The sequence below is a fragment of the Xiphophorus couchianus genome, chromosome 18, assembly GCF_001444195.1.
Source record: "Xiphophorus couchianus chromosome 18, X_couchianus-1.0, whole genome shotgun sequence".
NCBI lineage: Eukaryota > Metazoa > Chordata > Actinopteri > Cyprinodontiformes > Poeciliidae > Xiphophorus > Xiphophorus couchianus.
This window is the reverse complement of record NC_040245.1, coordinates 54,101-77,269: the sequence shown is the minus strand read 5'-3', so window position 1 is coordinate 77,269 and position 23,169 is coordinate 54,101. Positions and strand designations below refer to the sequence as shown.

At 46.9% G+C, this 23,169-nt stretch overlaps 1 protein-coding gene and 1 long non-coding RNA gene across 4 annotated transcripts in view; one reads left to right on the top strand and one right to left on the bottom strand.

The window, feature by feature from the left end:
* The window catches only part of LOC114162072 (leucine-rich repeat and fibronectin type III domain-containing protein 1-like protein), a 41,011-nt gene that overhangs the window by 4,377 nt on the left and 13,465 nt on the right, over positions 1–23,169 (bottom strand). For all 3 annotated transcript variants that reach the window (XM_028045844.1, XM_028045845.1, XM_028045843.1), the window contains 9 exons: positions 19,558–19,804; positions 14,865–15,065; positions 14,154–14,320; positions 13,087–13,327; positions 11,848–12,060; positions 11,455–11,765; positions 5,775–5,958; positions 4,406–4,625; positions 4,117–4,338 (listed from right to left, as the gene is read on the bottom strand). In XM_028045844.1, coding sequence (XP_027901645.1) covers positions 4,232–4,338; positions 4,406–4,625; positions 5,775–5,958; positions 11,455–11,765; positions 11,848–12,060; positions 13,087–13,327; positions 14,154–14,320; positions 14,865–15,065; positions 19,558–19,791 — 1,878 coding nt within the window. In that variant the 5' untranslated portion in view covers positions 19,792–19,804 and the 3' untranslated portion in view covers positions 4,117–4,231. The remainder of the gene's footprint in view (positions 1–4,116; positions 4,339–4,405; positions 4,626–5,774; positions 5,959–11,454; positions 11,766–11,847; positions 12,061–13,086; positions 13,328–14,153; positions 14,321–14,864; positions 15,066–19,557; positions 19,805–23,169) is intronic.
* Positions 9,105–14,919, top strand: LOC114162073 (uncharacterized). Its single transcript, XR_003599128.1, has 3 exons — positions 9,105–9,116; positions 14,758–14,765; positions 14,805–14,919. It is a non-coding gene; the product is annotated as an uncharacterized LOC114162073 (long non-coding RNA).

Here is a 23,169-nt window from a genome sequence, read left to right as displayed (position 1 = left end):
GGCCAGGGTGTGAAGAGTCATTTAAAATGTCCAAAACTTTCTTGTGGAGCCTGGAAGTGTAAATCTGTTCCATAGTGGGGAGGGGGCAGCCTATGGTTCTCTCTGCTGCCCTAACAACCCTCTGGAGCGCCTTCTTGTCCGCGGATGTGCTGCTGCCGTACCAGACACACAGACCGTACGTGAGCACACTCTCTATGGAGCAGTGATAAAAGGCCTGCAGCAGGTCTGAGGGGAGACGGTTCTTGAGTATTCTCAGAAAGTACAGTCTCTGCTGTGCCTTCTTCAACAGCTCCTTGGTGTTGGTGCTCCAGGTTAGCTTGTCCTCCAACTCCATGCCCAGAAACCTGAACACTGGGACCCTCTCCACACAGGTCCCACTGATGGTGAGAGGCTGGATGTCTGTTTTGTTCTTCCTGAAGTCGATCACCAGCTCCTTTGTTTTGGAGGTGTTGAGGAGCAGGTTATTGACTTTGCACCACTCTGACAGCCGCTTCACCTCATCCCTGTACTCCAGCTCCTCCTTCCCACCTGAGATGAGACCAACAACAGTCGTGTCATCTGCAAACTTTATGATCTTGTTGCTGAGGTGGTTGGAGACACAGTCATGAGTGTAGAGGGTGTAGAGAAGTGGGCTGAGCACGCAACCCTGTGGCGATCCGGTGTTCAGGCTCAGAGCAGTGGAGGTGTGGGGGCCCAGTCTGACCCTCTGGGAGCGACCTGTTAGGAAGTCCAGGATCCAACTGCAGGTGGCTGATGGGAGCCCAAGGTTTGCTAGCTTGGACACCAGATGTTGGGGAAGTATAGTATTAAATGCTGAGCTGAAGTCCACAAAGAGCATTCTGACGTAGCTCCCCTGCTTCTCTAAGTGGGTCAGGGCAGCATGAAGTGCTGTGGATACAGCGTCCTCTGTGGACCTCTTTGCTTTGTAGGCAAATTGGAGAGGGTCCAGCTCAGCAGGCTGGCCAGCGAGGATGTGACTCCGCACCAGTCTCTCCAAGCACTTCATGATGATCGGTGTGAGTGCCACTGGACGGTAGTCGTTCAGGGTGTTGATGTTGGTTCTTTTCGGCAGGGGGACAATGGTAGAGGACTTTAGGCAGGGAGGGACAGTGGCTTGAGACAGGGACTGGTTAAAAATCTTTGTGAAGATTCCAGCCAGTTGGTCTGCACAGTCTTTAAGCACCTGTCCCGACACACCGTCAGGTCCCGCAGCCTTCCTTGGGTTCACCTTCCTCATCACCTGCCTCACCTCACACTCCTCTACTGTGAGAGCAGAGCTGCTGTGGACAGGCAGCTGTGATGGAGCTGTGGTTGGTGTCGCCTCAAAGCGGGCAAAGAAGATATTCATCTCCTCTGCCAGGGAAGTGGTTCCCTCCGTGCATGGCTGGTTGCTGGATCTGTAGCTTGTAATGTGCTGAACACCCTGCCACACCTGCCTGGTGTTGTTGCTCCTGAGCTGCTTCTCTATTCTCCCTCTGTATGATGCCTCAGCTTGGCAGATGCCTCTTCTCAGGTTGGCTCTGGCAGAACTGTAGAGTGCTTTGTCCCCAGACCTGAAAGCAGCGTTCCTAGCTTTCAAGAGGCCCCGGACCTCCTTAGTCATCCAGGGTTTCCTATTCGGATAGATCCTCATGAGTCTGTTCCTGGTGACATTGTCTGTGCAGAACCTGATGTAGTCCAAGACTGCTGAGGTGTAGTTCTCCAGGTCCTGATGTGCAAAAACCTCCCAGTCAGTTCTCTGGAAGCAGTCCTGTAGTTGGTGAGAGGCATCCTCAGGCCAGATGGTGACAGTCCGGGTTGTACTGGGGACACGTTTCCACAGGGGGGTGTAACCAGGGATCAGTAGCAGGGACACGTGATCAGACTGGCCAAGGTGTGCTAAGGGTTTAGCCCTGTATGCTTGTCTGATGTTTGTGTCCAGCTTGTCCAGAGCTTTATCACCCCTGGTTGTGCACTTTACGTGTTGATGGAATTTGGGGAGGACTGATTTCAGATCAGCATGATTAAAGTCCCCAGAGACGATGTGAACAGCCTCGGGGTTCTGGTTCTGGTTCTGGTTGTTGCTGATAGTATCATGCAGGAGTCCCACGGTCGAGCTAGCGTTAGCATCCGGTGCTATGTAAACCGCAGTGAGTAAAATGGCGTTAAACTCACGTGGGAGGTATCGGGGTCTGCATTTAATTGTGATGAACTCCATGCCTGGAGAACAGTGGCTAACAACTAGTGTGGAGTTCGTACACCAGCTGTTATTTACATAAACACATAGTCCACCTCCTCTTTTCTTACCGGAGCTGCTGATCGGTCCTGTCGGTGTGCTGTGTAGCCTGCTAGCTCGATCTCCGGGTCCGGTATGGTTGGATTTAACCACGTCTCCGTGATCAACAGAATGCAGCATTCCCGGATGAGGTTGTCAGTTGCAATCCACAGCTTCCATTCGTCCAGTTTGTTAACGAGAGACCTCATGTTGGAGAGAAAGATGCTTGGTAGCGGTGGTTTGTGTGGCTGTTTCCTGAGCCTCGCTAACACGCCGCTACGACACCCCCTCTTTTGTTTACGATCTCTGCGCCGTCGCCCTGTCGTAGATAATGGGATTGTAATCCAGGGAGAGCCCGGTGTCCATGCAATATCGACCGGAATGTTGTTGTGGACACGGAAAAGCTCCTGTGACAGACTTCCCCGATTGCTTGACCGATGGCCAGTAAATTTTGTTGGTTGTAGGTGTTTTTAACCGAGCAAAGTGGAAAAGACAAACTTTGAGTCGGAGAGCACAGAGCCGCTGCGTCTACGCGCGCCGCCATCTTGGAGAAAAACAAAAAAAGTAGAGCTGCTGTGACACCAACCAACCACAAGGAGGCGTCTGGTGTTATTCTGGCTGGTTCAGGGTTCCGGTCTGTTCCTGGACATCAGATGAAACTGACAGAGACAGGCTGGAGCGGCAGATTTAACATTTCTATCAAATAGTGAAGGAAGGGACGGGAAATCTGGTGAAGAATTTCTCTCTCAATCTGAAGCATGTTTTCAGGTTGTTTAAAACATTTTCTCTACTGACCTCCTTCCTGTGTTTTCTCCTGCTGGATGCAAACCTGCAGTCATATTTTCTAAACCACAGGTCTCAAACTCCAGGCCTCCAGTCGCTGTCCTGCAGGTTTTAGATGAGCCACAGGTACAAAACACTGGAATGAAATGGCTTCATTCCTCCTCCTTGTGTAGATCAGTTCTCCAGAACCTTAATGACCTAATTATTCTATTCAGGTGGTGCAGCAGAGGCTCATCTAAAAGTTGCAGGACTGCGGGCCTCCAGGACTGGAGTTTGGCCCCCCTGCTCTAAACAATTACTTCCTTTTCTTCCATGAAGGTCCAGCATGAACTGTTTCTGAACAGTAAAAAATAAAACACAATCTGGTGGCAGGAGGCGATAAAATCAAACAATGTAATTAACACAGATCTGTCACATAGAATCGTTTAGAAACACATAGAAACTCTGCTGGGAGAAAACAGAAATGTATTTCTGTGTTTTACAGACCAGATCATGTGACCTCAGATCACCTTGTGTTGGACACACTGCTGCTAACCGGCTAAGAAGCTATTAGCACAGCTAACTGTTTAACGCTTTAGCATTTTTACAAACTTTGAGAACGTTTAGCGCCCTTAGCTTCCCCTCCAGGATAAATTCCCTTCAGTTTGTTGCTGTATTTGTTCCATTTTCTCAAAACTTCAACATAGACATCAAATTTTATTCAACTGAAAGTTTATAAAACAGTCAAGAAAATTAGCGCTTTACAATTTATTCTGAAAAATTCCTTTATGGGAAGCTAAGAGTGCTAAATGTTTCTTAAAGTTAGCAACAACACTTCACATTAGCTCCCATATTAGCCGCTAGCACTGCTTTTAATTATCACAATATTAAGCAACGTGAGAGTTTTATTATGGGATGTCCCTCCCCCACCACACTGAGTCAGGTTCTGGTGAGGTCACTTCCTGTTAAAGAGGAAGTTGTTCCTCTTCACTGTCCATGATTGGATGCCATCAGCTGAGTAAAGCGACTGAACAGAACGGAACCCTTCAAATTAAAGGTTTAGCTTGGTGTGGGGTGTCCTGAGTGGGAGTGGGACTCACCGCCGAGCGCCGCTGCTCCTCACAGGAAGTCCAGTTTGACTCCAGGACGGAGCAGAAAAAGAAACGCAGTGAAACAAACAGGAAGGGGAGTCGGCGCTGAGCGTCCGGCTTCCTGTTATTGGGACGTGGCGTCCTCGTCAAGACTCGGGTTCAGGTCCACCACGGTCGTCCCTCTGAGAGAAGCTCCTCCCTCTGCTGCCGGCGCGCAGCTTTTATTAGCGCCTGGAAGACATCAGAATGCCGTCAGAACGCCGTCAGAACCGGACCGGCCGCTCGGCGGGTCAGTTACCTGCACCCCCCACGGCGGACGGAGGCAGCGCCAGGACACCGCTGGCTCCGCCCCCTCCACTTCCGTTGGTCTGGGAGCAGACGTTGGCGTGACGCGCCGCGGCTTTCTGCTTGTAGTGGTTGCTATGGAGCTTGTACTTCATCAGCAGGATGAAGATGAAGACGAGCACAGACGCCACGATGATCCCGCCGATGATGATGATCATGGTGCCGCCCAGGAACTGGAGGGACAGACAGGAAGTTAGACGCTAGGGTGGAGGAAAGCTGCTGCTGTGACCTGGTTTCCACGACAACAAGAAGCTGTCTACAGGAGCAGGAGGTTACTGATTAAATGCACTAACAGGATGCCGTACGGAGAGGACAAACACTTTAATTTAACAGAGATGGACAGGGACATGTCCAAGACATGAGGGACAGGAAGTAGGATAGGAAGTAAGACAAGAAGGACAGGAAGTAAGACAGGAGGGACAGGAAGTAAGACAGGAGAGACCGAAAGTTAGACAGGAAGGACAGGAAGTAAGACAGGAAGGACAGGAAGTAGGACAGGAGGGACCGAAAGTAAGACAGGAAGTAGACAGGAAGGACAGGAAGTAAGACAGGAGAGACCGAAAGTAAGACAGGAAGTACACAGGAAGTAAGACAGGAAGGACAGGAAGTAGGACAGGAAGAAAGAAAGGAGGGACAGGAAGTAAGACAGGAAGTAGACAGGAGGGACGGGAAGTAGGACAGGAAGTAGACAGGAGGGACAGGAAATAGGACAGGAAGTAAGACAGGAGAGACCGAAAGTAAGACAGGAAGTAGACATGAGGGACAGGAAATAGGACAGGAAGTAGGGCAGGTGCAGGCTCATGTATTAAACTTCTGTCCAGTTTATTTTATTGGTTTAATGAAACAAAGTCAGAAAATAAACGTGAATTGATGATGATGCAATCTGATTATGTTCAATGAGCAATGATTAATAATGATTGACTGATTAGTGTGGAGCGCATTTATTTTCAGCACCACTGGGAACATCAGTTTCCAGGTTCTGCCACAGAAATTTAGCTCTGAACTTTGACTAGGCCATTCTAATATCTGTGGCTGGGTGTTAGGATGGTTGTCATGGTGAAAGATGAACCTTGACCCCAGTCTGAGCTCTCCTGCTGCCCCACAGCATGATGCTGCCACCACCATGCTTCACTGAATTGATGTGTTAATTTTGCTCTGTCTAGGTGGACGTCCATTAACCAGAACCAGAACCTCTGGGCTTTCAGAATGAAGGGGGACTGATGGATCTGGACCTGGTGACCAGATCAGTAAACTGGGATCTGTGGTACCGTTCAGTTTGGTGAACTGGGCCCAGTAGGTGTCCCGGTAGGCGGAGCACTGACCTGGTCCCGGATGGAGTGGCAGCGGCCGTACTCTGAGTCGGTGGTGAAGGAGATGCAGCCCACCATCTTGGTTCCAGTCAGCGTGGTGACACCGTCGTCATAGACCGCCAGGACACAAAGCTCGTAGTCCCGCGCCGCCGCCAGGTCGCTCAGCAGGAAGTACTTGTGATTGGCCGGGATCATCCTGCAGACAGACGGAGACAGATGATTGGCTCTGGGTCCAGAGGAATGCTAATGTTAACCACGGCTACAGCTGTATCAACTCAACACATTTCCATTCAAACTGCAACAGAACCAATAACATTATATAACGGCCCTACTGTAGGACCGGGTCAGAACCGCTCCAGAGATCCGGGCCAGCAGAATACTCTGTGAGTAAAACGGCGGCCATGTTGGGAGCCACGATGGCCGCCACATCGCTGAATCTTTCATGCGGATGATATAGAGCCGAGGCTCCACCAGGCGGCGCTGTAAATCTGAGGCATCATGGGAGTTTTTCTGTGACAGCCGCTCTTCCTGGTTCTGCTGCAGAAGCAATGCGAGTTCTGCTAATCCGCTCAGATTAGAAACGCAGCGAATCGCTCAGAGCGGAGAGACGTTGGGGTTTATTTCAGATACTAATCAGCTGCTGCCAGCTGTAAAAACTATACACCGTTGCCATAGCAACTGTCCAAATGGAAGACGGGAACAAAAACCCTGCAGCTGCATCCAAAAGCAGAAGGAAAAACAGCAGCACATCAATCAATCGATCCATCTATCACCTTACCTGCTTGCTGCTAATGAATGCTAACAGCAATAACTCTCTACTTCTTGTTGATTTCATAAATCCAAATAAATTATGGATGTGACGTGTTTGGCTGAAAATGACAATCTTGTCCATCACTTCCTGCTGGCAGATCAGATCAGAATATTCTGAAGCAGCGTCTGGAGAAGAATCGGATCGCTAAGCTGAGCGACCAGAAACCATCGATGAGCCACAGTAAAGCTGGATCAGTCACGCCATCTTCACCGCTCTTCTTCTACTGAGGTAAACTCTTCTTCTGCTACTGCTCTGGGATAAACCCGTCCAACAGAGACAGTTTTTTCCGGGTCTCTGATCTTCCAGATGGTCGGTGTTTCCAGCTCTGGGGTGAGAGGACAACTTGGACGTTTTGTCTTCTGACTGCTGGGACAGATAGACAGGAAGGATGAAGAGGAGAAAGGTGACATTAAGTGGAGAGCAGTAGGAGAGGAAAGCTGATGCCTTCATCACCTCAGCAGAATATGATCAGCTGTCATCTCCTCCTCTTCCTCTCATCTCTGCATCATCTGAGTCTTCCTCACAGCTTTCATCAGCCGCCTTCCCCCCTGCTTTAGTCTCTCTCTCTCACACACACAGTCAGACACACGCACACACCCACACACACACACACACCCACACACACACACATTCAAATGCACCCGCTAACAGAAAGCCTTTCATGAAAGCACAAGCATCCAGTTCTGTGGGACAGAGGAGGAAGAGGAGCAGCAGAGAATATTAAAGGAGGAAGAATCGATTTCTTCATTTCCTGCTGCTGACGGAGGCAGAGCTTCTCCTGATGCTCATTCCTCACAGGGCAACTCTGTCTGGTCTGTAGAATCGGGAAATGGTGAAGGAGGAAACTGGGCAGGTTTTTCTTGGCCCAGAGGAAGAAGATGAGCAGGAAGAAAGAAACATCTCCTCTTCCTCTTCCTCCAGAGTCTAACTTTAGCAACCAGAGCATCTGCCAAGAGATTCTGCAGGAGGAAATAACATTTCAGCTGCCTCCTGCAGTATCACACTTCCTGTTAGCTTCCAGTTTATTTCCCATTAACTTCCTGTTAGCTTCCAGTTTATTTCCTGTTAGCTTCCAGTTTACTTCCTGTTAGTGTAGCAGTGTGATGTTATTACACTATATTCTTGAGAAGCTAAAATGAGAAGCTATTCCGGTAGGAAATTATATGAGCACTGGTTGCTTTTATTTTGAAAAGACAGATCCATTGCCAAACAGCGGGTAACTTCCTGTTTCAAAATTATTATTTTTATTCAAATTTAATGTGTTGCGAATGAAAATATGAATTATTATATTTACTGTTAAACATATTGAGTTCATGGATTGTAGTTTTGAGTGTCAGTTCGGGTTTAAAAGACAAATTAACGGATCATATAGTCTGTGGAGGCTTTTCCTTCGCGCTCTTTCTGTTCGGATTCCGTGGGAGAAGGTATGAAGTTTTGTTTTCTGTGTTCAATAAGTGTATTTTAAGTATAATAAGTGACAGTTTTATTACTGTTCTTGTAAAATAATGTGCTTTAGAGCACTTAAACTTTGTTAAAAAGAGATAGAACTGTGTTAGCAGTTATTTAGCTGCTCTTATGCTACATGAAACATTGCTAATGGAAATGCTACATCCATGTGCTGAAAATAGTGATGTTCCTGGTTAAACAGGCGCTGTGAGGAGAAAAGCCTGTTTTTGACGACTATTTTCTGCTATTTGAATGCAGGAGCATTAAAAGTGCCTTCAGATCAGCGCTACATCAGCTTCCTGTTAGCTTCCAGTCTAGATTGAATTATATTATAGCTTTTTTTTCTCCTTGTGGAATATTTATTCCTAAAAGAGGTTGAAAAAATTATAATGTGCAAAATTTAATGAATTGTGTTTTTCCTTTAAGTATTTCCAACTGTAAAAATAAATTTATTTCATTTCTACACCAAACAGCCAAAAGAGTAAAAAGAAAAAATATTTTTTTGCATCACCTTTCTGTCTGGCCTCGGCTCTGAAGGGCAAATGAAAAAGTTTAAAATCTCTCGTGCCGTTTTTGTAAGTCCTGCAATTCAGGGCTTAACAAAAGGAAAAGAAAAAATCTTATATTTATATATTTTTTCTTCTGTGCTGGCTGAGATGAAACAAAACAAAAAAATAAATAGTTCAATTTGTTTGTTTTTTTTCTTTTTTACTCTATTTCACGAATGGGGGAAGAAGGGAGCGGGAGATCGACAGGCGGATTGGCGCAGCGTCTGCTGTCAAGCGGGCGCTGTACCGGTCCGTCGTGGTGAAGAGAGAGCTGAGCCAAAAAGCGAAGCTCTCGATTTACCGGTCGATCTACGTTCCCACCCTCATTTATGGTCATGAGCTTTGGGTCATGACCGAAAGAACGAGATCGCGGATACAAGCGGCCGAAATGGGTTTTCTCCGTAGGGTGGCTGGGCTCTCCCTTAGAGATAGGGTGAGAAGCTCAGTCATCCGGGAGGGACTCAGAGTAGAGCCGCTGCTCCTTCACATCGAGAGGAGCCAGTTGAGGGGCATCTGGTCAGGATGCCTCCTGGACGCCTCCCTGGTGAGGTGTTCCGGGCACGTCCCACCAGGAGGAGGCCCCGGGGAAGAACCAGGACACGCTGGAGAGACTATGTCTCTCGGCTGGCCTGGGAACGCCTCGGGATTCCCCCGGAAGAGCTGGAAGAAGTGGCTGGGGAGAGGGAAGTCTGGGCCTCCCTTCTGAAGCTGCTACCCCCGCGACCCGACCTCGGATAAGTGGAAGAAGATGGATGGATGGATGGATGGATACTCTATTAGCTGCTGTAGAAATGAAAGAAATATATCTTTATAATCACAATTTTTTGTTCACCTTCAGGAAAAGGTGAGCAAAAAGTGTTAAAAATATTTTAACCTTGTTTTTTTATTGATTTATTTTTTAGTTTTACTTGAGAGAATCAGCGGAACAAGATGCTTCAGACATTTTATCAGGAAACGTTCAGGAATTTCTTCCTGTTGTTCTTCCAACACGACTTGTTTTGGTATTTGGCTTGTTTATTATTGCAGTTAAGGTCTTTTCATAAAACTCCTCCATGTTGACTTGTTATTGCTGTTCTGTGTGTTTTGGGTCAGTCTTCTTCTCTTTAAGATGAGGGTACAATACTGCCCCCTACATTAGAAGATGATAAATAAATAAAGAAGTGGAATATGAAAGATGGAGCAGCTTCTGTCCAAGCAGCTGTGGGAGACGTTAGAACCATGATTTCTGTTCAGGCAGCTCCAGGACAGCCTCTGCTGGTTTCTGGTGGAACATTTTGTGGAAAAGCTTCCTTCAGTCTCCCAGCATGTGGATCTTCATATCACACTTTCAAACTTCAGTGAGTCCAAACATGACTTTGAATCAACTGGGCTGCAGTGAGTGATTTCAGCTGATATTTATTGGTTTGGCCACCAGGGGGCAGTCACATATCTCTGAGACTCCCGGATGGTCAGCTGAAGGCGGTAAAACGATGTGGGCAGGAAGGCATCCGGTCCTGATGAAGCAGAAATCTGGATTTCCTCTCCACTAATCCCAACAGGATCGGTTCTGACCCAGAGCGGATCTAAAGTTGGACTGAAACGGCAGGTGTGTCGGGTTAATGGCTGACCTCTGCCAAAGAATCCACCTGATCCAGCCCGTCCCAGTCAGAACCAGAACCCAGACTGATACTGGAAATGTCCTGATGGAGTTCTGTAGACGGGATGTTGGGTTCTGGAGGAACCCAGGCCATAAACACTGCCTGCTGTCGCATCAGGAGCTAAAACAGGAAACGTCCCAACATGAGGGACGATGGAGTTTACCCACAAGACACTGGGACTGGCGGGGCCACTGGGACCGGAAAGGCGGTTTGCCCAGGGCGCCAAGCCGGCTAGGACTGCCTCTGTTGGGACGAACGCTTGGTGACAGAAGAGTCCTAACGGGTCCAGCTGCTCTTTTATTCAAAGCCACATCTGGATTATGAGCCATTTTATTAATCCAGCTCATTCCTACAGAGATAGGAATATTGTGTAAGATAACCACTCGGATTAATCTTTAACGTTAAATTTAACAACTGCTGCAGCAACAACACTTTGCTTCATGAAAGCAGCGACCTACTGCTTCACAACCATCTTAATGTTCTCTGTGCTCTGGAAACTTGATTTCCTTTCCTTTATAGCTGCTTTTCCTTTGTAGCTGCAGCAGAAACTGGCTGGAGCAGCTGCAGCAGCAGCAGCAGCTGACCTCCAGCCCAGTGGTTTTCTCCGTCCGGTTAATGAACCCAGGCGTCTGAAGTCAGAGCCGGTTTGTAGAAACATTAGCTGGACTACCTGCTTCTGCTGTGAGACTGGAGGACAAGAAGCAACTCTCTTCAGTGTGGAAGATGTGACTAAGTGAAAAAAATTCAAAGTGTCCGTCTGACAAAGAGCAGGAAATGTAAGAAGCTTCTAGAAGAGAAAGTGTTTTTAGTGGAAGGTCAGCAGCTAAGAGGAAGGTGGTATGGCATTTTACTGTTAAACTAAACTGTTAGCTAATGCTTATGATTAGCACATTAAGGTTAGCACAACCTTTGTAGTTAGTGGTGTCCACCACTGACCATTAGCAATGCCAGCTGTGTTAATTGCTAACATAAGATCCAAAGGACAGCTAGAAGTGTTTTCATTAAACACGCTCCAGAGCTGTGGAATGGAATAGCTAACTCACACAGTGTGACGACGCTTCTTATAAATGGTTTTACTCTGAAGCTTTTAGGATGATCATGGATTATTAATCTGTCCGGAACATCCACACAGGCAAAACTCAGAATCTGCTCCAGAAAGCCTCAGCTTTCCTCTTTCTCTGATTCTGATAAGTCCAGACGGCGGCGGAGGAACCGTCCGCTCTGCGCCTGAATCGCCCGAAACGCCTCACCTGTAGGTCAGAATGTCGTCGGTGGAGCTGTTGTACTGGATCTGGTACATGCGGACCCCTGGGATGTGGTTCTGTGGTGGCCAGCGGATGACGGCGGAGCTGGAGGTCAGGTCCGACACGCTGACCCGCTGTGGGTCGGCCCTGGGCTGGCCCCCGCTCACGTTGGATTTGATGGATGTGGGGATGTCTGAGGGACCCGGGTCCGGCTCCAGTTTGGGCCCAAAGTGTGGCGAGGCGTTGACGACCAGTTCGACGGGAGCGGTGGCCTCGCCGGCTGCGTTAGACGCGATGCACGTAAATTTCCCAGAATCCTTAGGAACAGGAAACAAGAGGAACTCATGAAGAGTGGAAGAGAAATTCAGGAAGAATCAGAATCGGCGAAGCCCCGCCCACCTTGACGGACGCCTTCAGGATGTCCAGCGACCCGTTCTCGTAGCAGACGGTTCTGGACGTGTTCCCGATCAGCTTCCCATCCGGGCTGACCCAGTGCGTGGACGGCTCCGGATCCCCGATGGACTTACAGCGCAGGCTGACCTCCTGACCCTCCATCACAAACATCTTGGAGGTGTGGCGTGTTATCATGGGCGGCTCGCAGACAAACTCCTCCTGCAGCACAGAGAGAGGCTCACAACATGGCCGCCGAGGCTCAGACCCGAGTGGATCCGGTCCAAACCGTGGAGCCCGGCAGGGGTCAGAGGTCAGGAGCTCTTAGGCTTCCTGCAGCAGCTTCACTAAAACCTACAGGTGCGGTTTCTAATCCAGAACCAAGTCAGAAACAGCAAGACCAGTCTGACTCTGAGAGAAGAAGAGCAACAGGTCACATGACCCGACAGCAGCGGCCAATCCTGTCGCTGCAGCGCCTCCTGCAGGAAGACGCCGGCAGCGCAGCTTCCTCTTAATCCCAGATAATCCCAGTTTATCGACACTGTCATCTGAATCACATGCTCATAGAGAATCGCTGGGAGCTGGGTGGACGGGTCAGAACCGAGTCAGAACTGGACCAGAACCGAGTCAGAACCGGATCAGAACTGGATCAGAACCGAGTCAGAACCAGATCAGAACCGGATTAGAACCAGATCAGAACCAGGTCAGAACCGGGCCAGAACCACTCTCCCACTAGTGGATTCCCTTTAGCCGGGATTTTAAGCTTTAATCTGCAGTAATCTGGGTTGTGGAGGAAACATGGCGGTTCGTGTTTCAGACATTTTCCCACCATGTTGTTGGTTAGAAATGTTTAGCTGAACGTTTAGTTTACAAAATGAATATTCAGCTTGTTTGGAGATAAATGTTGAATATGCTAACTGACTAGCTGCTGAGCGGAAGTGGACTATCAAAATAAAAGCTGGGTTTTGGAGCTATAAAGTCCAGCTGGTCAGACTAAATTGTTCTGATCTGTGAGGAAACGTCCTGATGTTTGGAGCGGTTCATCCAGCTTTTATTTTGGTAGTCCACTTCCAGTTGCTATCAGCTGAGTGTTTCGTTGGATTTAGGGCAACCTGAGCAACCTGAGTTTGGTGAACAGTAAGTCCAGAGGCCTGGACAGATAAACTGGGGAACCTGCTCAGCGCTGACGTTACTCCTGCCTGATGGTGGCACAGCTAGCGCTAACAGGAAGTGTGTTAGCGAGCGAACCTCTCTGATGGTCCAGAAGTATTTCCCGGCCAGGTCTCTGGGGGACGCGCAGGTCTCCAGGTCGTCCTCGCGGGTCAGCCGCCGCAGCCACACCAGCTCACAGTTGCAGTGGAGCGGGTTTCCCCCGAAGCTCAGCACCAGCGCCGTGAGCGGAGAGCCCTTCATCTTGGCGTAGACCGGGATCCGCAGGAAGAGCGGGTCCGGGGGGATTTTCTTCAGCTTGTTGGACGTCATGTCCAGCCTGGTGGACACAGAGACACAGACCCCCACTGACCTCCAGGGAATATTTCATCCCAGTAACATCTGAAGAGTGAGCAACATGACTGCAGCCTCAGTGGCAATTTAAAAAAGCAGCCATGAAAACAAAGCGGCTGTTCTTCTCGTCTTTTCTGAGGAAGGACAAATGTCTGTGAAGTCAGTTTCTGCTGCTGTAAATATGAACCCAGAGGACGTAATTATTAGAAAATAAAAGCGGCAGGTCCAGACAGATGAGGAGAGGGGAAGGCCAACAGCTGACTCACTAATCCCAAATCATATTTACGGCTTTCTGGCGTTTAGCGCCAAAGGAAGAGGTGGGAGCAGATGGCTAATCGATCGATCAGGAGGGAGGAAGAGGGAGGCCAAGGATCAGCAGAGATAGAGAGAGGAGCGCAGCAAACGGCTCGGCCCAGTCCTCCATCCAACTATATCCAGCACCCACTCACACCTGCCACCTTCAGCCAATCAGGACGCAGCGCTGCCGTGGCGGCGCAGGAATGCTAATGCAGTCTGCATCGTTTCCATTGCTGGGAGACACTGGTCAAACAGGAAGTGACCAGACGCCGTGGTGACTTTGTTTCCACCAATCAGGAAGAAAATAAAAATAAATAATAATAAATAAAAAGAAATCAAAACAATCAGGTCATTTCTCTCCTCTGGGCCCAGAAGTTTAGATAAATTTGATTATCGGTGATGCAGCAGAACCAGATCTTCTGACGCCTTTAGAACCAGAACCAGCTAATCTGGAGTTACTGGAGAAGATCCAACCAGAGGAACTGGCTGCTGGCGCCCTGAGCACAGAGCCGTACCTGGCCAGTTTGTGCAGGTTGGAGAAGATTCCCTCGGGGACGCTCTCGATCAGGTTGTGGTCCAGGCTCAGCGTGTTGACGCTCACCAGCAGGGACACCGTGTCCCAGGGGATGTCCACCAGGTTGTTGTAGCTCAGGTCCAAGTCCTCCAGCGTCTCCAGGAAGTCCTACAGGGGACAGGACAGGACAGGGACGTACTGAAACTCGTCCCGCTGCCGGTTCCGACGCTGCCTTGCAGCAGCGGTGCTCGGTGCTGCTCGGGTCATTACAGAGACATTCAGCTGGGCCGGCTGGTTCTGATGGAGCCAGGAACCACTTGACCCGCAGCACCACAGCTACTCTGAGCCGCTTTTAATGACTTTCAATAAGTTTTCAGCAGAGGATTGTTGGCAGAGGCCGTCCGACTGTGAGGTCGGATGATTCATAATACTTGTTGGCAGAATGGAAAGGTTCTGACTGCTGAGCCGCATCCAGAGCGTTGGCACGGCGCCGGCAGCGCTTTCAAAATTCATCCTCACATTATTTTATTTTCCTCTGACAAAGCCAAGCTCCACGCTCCCAACACTCAGACAACTCAGTGAAGATGAGGTTGGACCGGATGAAGGCTCTTCTGTTCACCTCACTAAACACCAGCAGAGAGAACGCTGCCAGAGCTGGACGCCCCCTGCTGAGGCTCTCCTACCCGGACGCCCCCTGCTGAGGCGCTCCTACCTGGAAGGCCCCCTCTGAGATGCTGTGCAGCTGGTTGTTGGCCAGGATGAGGTGCCTCAGGTTCACCAGCCCCTGGAAGTGCGAGTCGTCCAGGACGGTGAGGCGGTTGGCGTCCAGGTGGAGGGCGTGGAGGTCCTGCAGGTCGGCGAAGGTGTAGGGTCTGATCTGGCTGATGGTGTTCCGGCTCAGGGTCAGGTGGATCTGCACCAACATACACAGGATCACAACCAGAGGAAACAAGAACCCGTCTGGACCGGAGCCGGTTCTGCTAAAATGTTGTAAAAAATGAAATATTGGTGAAAGGCCTGATTAGTTTCCTTTGTAAACCTGAGACCTTCAGGTAGAGATGATGCAACATTTTCACTTCCTTTCTGTTGCATTTGCAATTGTTGAGTTAATGAAACTTCGTGGTTCCTTACAGGACAGATCAGCAGTCCAGATGATGGACTCAGTCAGAACCAGAGTTCCCAGTTTGAGTCCACTAGTAAGGCGGGTCTCTGCCTCCCTTCCCATAGAAAGAACCCCTGGCTGCTCATCCAGGGATTTTTTCCAAAGCAGTTTCAGAACCAGAATCAAACCACAGCTGGAGTCAGAAAGTGGTTCTGTAACGGATCCAGTTAGCGCCGGTCCTCAGATCCTTCATTTATTAGCAACAGGTATTGGGGGGTGAACGCTTCCCAGTAGCAGAGCTAAACCCAAAGATCCTGTTCAGGTTCTGACTGAGTAGAACTCGGTTCGGATGAGACCGAAGTGACTTATCAGATTAATTACTGAAATAATCCTAATTTAGTGACTGATTAACTGGAGTTTCCAGATTCCAAAAATCCTGATTGCAGAAAGAAAAACACGTTCAGAGCAGCAAAAAAGCTCAAACTTCACAAATCATAATAACCATAGTGACAAGAAGAATAATAACGGGTTCCTGGCAGGGCACCGCCACGGGCTTTAAAACGTGACTCAACCCGGAATCGAACCGGCAGCCTTCTGACTCAGAGTCCAGCACTTTAGTCACACAGCCAAACAGAAAGAAGGGATTCGTCCCAGCGGTGAGAGCTGAGGACTGCATTACTTTGGGATAGGCCTGTCACATTTTGCTGAGCGATTAATTGTCTCAAAAATTATTGCGATAAACGATAATATTGTTTGAAGACCTTTTTACACTGATTTAATGGAAATGACGTAATCAGTGACGTGCGGTCAGGGGAGGCAGGTGAGGCAGTGCCTCACCTGCCATCATGGAAAGAAAGAAAATATATAATCATAAAGTAATTTAAATTGTTATATTCATCCGGTGGTTTGTACTAAAAAATATTTATTTTTCATGTAGCTTCACCAATTTCGATTTTTATTTGTTCAAAATCGCTGAATTTTCTTATTTTCCCATTGAAATGCTTGGAAGCGATGCCGGTGAGGCAGCAGCGAGCTCTGCCTCACCTTGGATTGCGCAACCCCTGGCTCTGCGCTGGCTGCTAAGCGGAGAGAGCATGTTGCTGTACGGCGTCAATAAAATGGTTTAAACAAATTTAATATGTGAACTTATTTCCAATAATTTAGCTTATGTATATAATGTACAGTGCTTTTTGTCACCAACTGTGTTTGTGTAACGTGTTTCGTGTAATGAGCGATTATAAACGGCAGAGAACAGGTTCGAGGTGAGGCAGGCAGTTCTCTTGCCTCATGGCAGGGGGCGCTCAAGATCCCAGACGTTCGTCTTGTTCACTCCTCAACTGCCGAGTAAGTGACAGCGAGCTAGGCTAAACGATTCGGGAAGCAAGTCAAGTGCAGCGATAGATTATAATAGAGATAGTGATTTTTTTCCTCTCGCTCATCCCGACTTTCGACATGAATGACTACATTACAACACTAAAAAAGTTTTCTCAAGTGGACTTTCAATCGAAGCAGGAGATAATAACCAAAGGAAGACCAACGCCGGAGCTGAAAGGTTTGTATGTGTAAGGATGCAGAAGTGAAACATAACCTGTAAACTGCTGTCAATCTATGCATCTATTTGCAAATCTGATTCTGATGACGTCAGTGCCTCACCAGCTATGAACCTCACCGCACGTCACTGGACGTAATAATCCATGCAATTTCCTGCCAAAGATAGATACACTTTATTTTCAAAAGAATATTTAACACTGGAGCTGATAAACAAAATAAACTAAACAACCAAAAATAAAATGGATTCTCAGTCTCCATTAACAAAAAATGTACTTGATAAAAACTAAACAACATAAAGCCAAAGTGGAAATAAATACTGCATTCAACCAAGAGTGCAGATTATGAAGTCTGTATATTATGTTGCCCTTCAGTAATAATTAGATTTAAATAGAGAAGATGGGCACATCGACTACCTGATGCAATAGTTCACACTACAGGATTTTTTGCTCCTATTTTTCCCCTTACAACAATCTTAAAACGTTGGTCTTTCTAAGATTGTGTGGTGTGTTATGGTAGATCCTCGTTGCTGCTCCAATCTAAATCAGGGATTTTCCCCGACTGAGATCTTTAAGACACCTGTTGAATGTGACAGGTAGCCAATCAGAAAGCTCGGATTCCCCTTGTGTTTTCTGAGGGGAAATTATGGAGGGAATCCCAAACAGCTGACACGGCGCAACCCAGATGATATGTGGAAACAACATTAATGTTTATTTAACATGCAAAGAATATAGAAATGACAAGAGGAGGAGTTGGAGCTAAATTGCTACCTCAGTTGATAAACCCGGTAACTTTTCAGCTGTTCTTCGTTACGTGACGTAAACAGGTTCTAATGATTTTCATTCAGTCAGGACTTTACGCTGACACTAGCCACATGCATTGCAGGTAGATTGTAGTAAAGCATTGATTAATGCCTGGTTTTAAAATTAGTTCACTGAACTTGTAGCCATTATTTTGTGCCCATTGTTGGACACCACACGGCAGGACCGAACCGATGGAACCGTTATACCTAGAATTTCTGTCGGCTAATGTGTGATCTGTCAGGTTTTGAAAACGGGCCGACAATCGGCCGACAGCTCTAAGATCGTGTCGTGTGCGCTGGGCTTTACACTAAGGAAATGAGGTCAGAGGTCAGTGGAGAGCACTGGAGTTGAGCCTTTTTTCATTCAGTGTCATTAACAGAAAGAGAAAAAGGCTGGAAGAGACGATAATGCCGATAATTAAAATGAGGTTGATAGTTTTAATTTATCGTACGATTAATTGATTTATCGTTTATCGCGACAGGCCTACTTTGGGATAAATTATAAAAAACCTTCATTGTGAATGTGTGCTGGTCAGCCACAACAAAACACGTGTGGATTGCAGCATTAAAGTTGATATATGTTGACTGACTGTCCTGAAAATTTGAGCTCATTTGGATGAACGTGTGATTTTTTTAGAATTTTTTGAAAGTTTGGAGGTCAGGTAAAGATTTTTTCACATTTTTGTTAATAACGCTCCCATATTTCATCCAACCATGACCATATTCAATATGGAAGCCAAGTTTGCAAAGTTTGGCCATTTTCGCAATTGCGCAGCAAATGTCACAATTTTCCAGCGCCTGCTTGTAGTTGGAGATACGAAGGAAATTGTGAAATTCTTGATGGTTCCAAATTATGAGCAATTGAAATTTGCAGCTATGTAGCGATGTTTAATTAGCTATTATTTCGTAATTGGGAATAAAAATCTATAAAAAAGATGTAAAATCCGCTGGATAACTTTCTTTCTTTCTTTCTACAGTATATCTCTTGCTATAACCCCTTATAGTCCATACATACATAGTCTTGTACATCTGTAAATAAATATTTATATCTCCTAGAGCACTTCTGGATAGATGCAAACTACATCTCGTTGCTTGTACTTGTGACAGTGCAATGACAATAAAGTTGAATTCTATTCTATTCTTGTGTTTCTTTTTAAGCGAGTTTTGTGCCACGTTTCATTGGCTCAGAGGTCAGATTGGTTCTTCATGGATCTCTGCTGAAAACAAATCCACCAAATAGTTTTTCCACAGGAAACTTGGCCCACATCTACGGAGGCTTCCAAGGGACATGGGTAAAAAATTTATTTTGCATTCCTTTGCAGTAATCTACTGATCAGTTATGTGTCATAATTGAATCCTGTAAGCCTTACAGGCTGCCGTACTTTCTGCTTTCATAAAAGGTTATGAGAGATTTTTTTATGAATATTAATATCTGCTTGTGAAATATCTGAAGTTTTATATCTTTATATATTTTTCTTTAGGATAGAAAGGCACCACAAATCTGAGATATAAACAGAAACTTCCCCTAAGTAAGAAAGAAATAAAAATACATCCTACTATGGACTATTTCTGAGTTATTATCGCGGGTAATAAATCAACTGACAGTTTTGATTGTGTCTCTGTGTTGCTGGTCTGAATGGTTTAAAGAGCTGCTTTCATGTTCAGTTCCATCTCAACCTTAACAGACAAACATGCAGTGAATAAATCGATTTTCAATCTGTTTTTTGCACCAGTTAATAATAATAAACACGTTTTATTATTATGAAACACGGCAAACTAATGATGGTAAAGAGCTGCACTGGGTTAACTCTGGAATCTCATCTGTCTGAGTATTAATCGACTCCAGATCATTTCTTTGTTCCGTCACATTTATCGATTTATTCCATTTTGATCATCATGTTCCAAACTGACTGACCGCCCCGCTCACCGTGTAACTCTGCCTCCAGAACTCACCAGGCTGGTCATGTTGGCGAAGTCTCGGTGTCTCAGCGTGGTGATGAAGTTGTCCATCAGCCGGAGCTCGGCCGTCTGCCGGTCGATGTTTGGCGGGACGAAGAGCAGGCCCGTCTTGGCGCACAGCACCGTGTAGGACGGCAGCAGGTTCTGGCAGGTGCAGCGCTTCGGACAGAGCATGTCGCAGAAGCAGGACGGGAGGCAGGACAGGAGGACAAGCCAGAGGACGTCCATGGTGTCCGTCTGCCTGTGGACACAAAGACAGACAGAAATCAGAACCGACCCGGAACCTGCTTCATCAGCAAGCTGACCAAAGGTTCTGGAAATGTCCCTGGTTCAGCAGCTCATCAGACTCCATAAAGCATTGAAATCTGGTGGAACCAGGCCTGAACCGGGCCACAGCTTGAGCCAGGCTGGGGCCAGGACCGGAGCCGGACCGGAACCGGGCTGCATCAAAATCTTCTGCAGATACTGAACTGCTCTCTCAGCTAGCGCTGCTAACGGGGAAAATCCTGCTAACCACCAGGAATGATAGGTCAGGGTTGCCATAGCGACGCAGTGACTCCTCCCTGCAGCACAAAGACAGGTGGGTCTGATCTGATACCACAGGAACCTTTTCACGCTCCTTCACTTCACTCAACCTGGATCCAGCTGCAGATGTTCTGGTTCTGGGCGTCTTTAGAGAACGTCCAGCATCATGAAGACCAAGAACACAAAACATCAACATGGTGAAGCACGGTGGTGGCGGACACTCAGCTGGACGCCCCCTGACGTTTTAATCAGAAACTTTTCCCCTCCTCATTACTCTGGGTTTTCCAGACGAGTCGTCTGGTTCAGCTGCTGCTGTTGTCTGCAGGAAACCGTACCGATGAAACTTCCTGCGCTGCGAGGCGAGAGCGCCTGATGTCACGATTCATAAATTCATCGATTTTTCAGGCCTATAAATGTTGAATTTTCCCTGTAAACACAGCGAAGGAAAACGCTGCCACTGATTTCCCTCCAGTTGATTCTGAGTGCAGCTCAGCAGGAACCAGAATAAATTCATACAGGGAGAGAAAGGACACACACACACACACACACACAGGAACAACCTATGCAACCAAAATCACTGTAACTCTGAAAAGTTGTTCAGCAGCAACTAGAAACGGTCGATGGCAAAGAACAGCAGGAAGATTTTTATTTACAGCTGTGAAACAATCAAACGCTGCTGGGATACAGAACAGGAAGTGTGTGTGGAACCAGGATACAGAACAGGAAGTGTGTGTGGAACCAGGATACAGAACAGGAAATGTGTATTCAGATGAAGGAAATGCGCGGGAAGGTCCGGTTCCGACCCAATCCATTTTAGATTTCCAGGAGGAAGACGGCGGAGTTCTGTCGCTGTCCGACGGGACGAGCTTTCCTCTCCCCAGACTGTTGCCGTGGTTACAACATCACAAAGTGGTGATTATTTTAACAAGCAGATCTTCATCAGCAAATAAAGTCATAATAAAACAGAAAGAGATAATTTACTAAAGATGGAGGAGCTGCAGCTGCTCAGGTGGACAAACAACTGAAGCTCTTATGGATAAAGGCAGGCTGAACTTTGACCTTTGATCTGGTTTCTGGTGGAAACATCAAATATGTAACAATCTGCATAAATAAAAATAACATCATTTATGTGTTCATGAACATGTGAATAAGGTCAGAGGTCATGGAGATCCCTGCTGTAGCTCCATCAGAGATGGGCGTATTGATTACAGATGTCTCACTGTGTAGAATCCATAGCACCCTGCTGCGACGTTCATGGGGAGTTCATGTTCCTCATGTGTTCATCATCACACCTTCACTCCCGTCCCTCCAGTAAAAGAATCCCAGGCAGAAAAACTTCAGGTGATTTCCTCCCACTGAGACGCCGCGTCGCCTCAGACCCCCGATGACATCATCACCGCTCATCTACCAACAAACAGGATCATCAGCCAGAGGACAAAAACTGAGGACAATTACAGAAACACGAGGGACAACCTGCTTGATTCAAAGGCTGGAGGAGATTCAAGCATCAGGAAACACCGAGGACCTGATGGGGATCTGGTGAGGATCTGATGGGGATCTGGTGAGCTGAACTATAAATGACCAGGGGCCTCATGTTAAAACAGTTTGCAGTTTTCACACTAAAACTTGGCGTATGGAAAAACGTAGAAAAGTGCGGCGCACAAAAACCCAGATGCATAAAACCGTGGCCGCGCACCTTTCCTTTATAAATCCTGATTTGCGGAAACAGAGCAGCTGCTGCTCCGCCTGTCGCCTCCATAAATACATCTTAGTGTAAATTCGTATAAATACTCGGAAGTCTGCCGCTGCATGAAGCAGTAACCATGGCAACGTCTTTGTTTGTAGCAGAATTAGTATTTATAATAATAATAATAATTATATATTTTATTTAAAAGGTGCTTTGAGGACACATAATGTCACCTCACAAAAATAAAAATACATTTTAAAAAAAAAAATCCAAATTAAAAAAGTAAAAAATAAAGAGATCCTGTAAATGGCTGTTAGAGCAGCAGAGCGTTCAGCTGGATTTAAAGACAGTCAGAGAGACTCTGAGTGGGAATGTGGACGATTATTATAAATACTAGATGCTTTATGTCCAGAAGGAGCATTCACATAGCGGGCGGCTGCAGCTGGACAGCTTTGATTATTGAAGGTGATCAGGTGTGGAGACAATCCCAGGTATATCAGTAGCTGCATCAAGGTGAGCTGCTACCTGAGGAGCTTTGGCTCTGATGGAGAACATGGAGCCATTGATCAGAGATCAGATTGATCTGCTGGTTTCTGATCGTTTAGATTCATCCAGACTGATCATCCTGGAGCTCTGAGCAGAACTTAAAGCAGGTACCGGTAACGTTGACACTTTTATACACGCCGACTTGTGCGTTAAATATGGCGCCGCCCATTTTTTGTGCGCACGCCGCTTTATGCATGAGGCCTCTGATGAAGATCTGATGAAGATCTGATGAAGCGACTAACATCAGCTACTCTGTAGCTTCTTTCTAACCAAAGTTTAGACCCAATGGGTCAGAAATGAACCGGTTCTGATGCGTTAGCTGAGCAGTGACGGTGAACTCGTCTGCACTCTCTGATTATTCAGCCAAGCTGGTTATTATTAACGTATAATAATGAATATTAATAATCGTCATGTTAGCTGATCTGCATGTTCAATCAGCTGCTGCTGAGAGCCAAACATTTTACAGTCTGGAATAACTTTGCATAATTCTTTAAAGCAGAAGCAACAAACTAAATGAATGTGACATTTGAACCTCCAATCAGATCTCAGCAGAGAGCCTGTTTACTTCATGCTAATGTGGAAACAGGCAGCATCTTTTATTAATTAACTCATTTTGATGCGCCAGAAACACCAAAAAGAACAAAACATTTCAGACTGGAGACTGTGACATGCAGCCTTCGAATCAGAAACCTGCAGCTCAAATCGTCTAATTTTCCTCCAAAATGTTTCGCCATCATCTATGGAGAATATTTCTGTGTATTGTGTTTTTATGCCTTTAAATGTTTGGCTGTGATGCGTCTCATTTTGCTTGATGATCAATAATAAAGCTTTGTGTGCATAACGAGGTT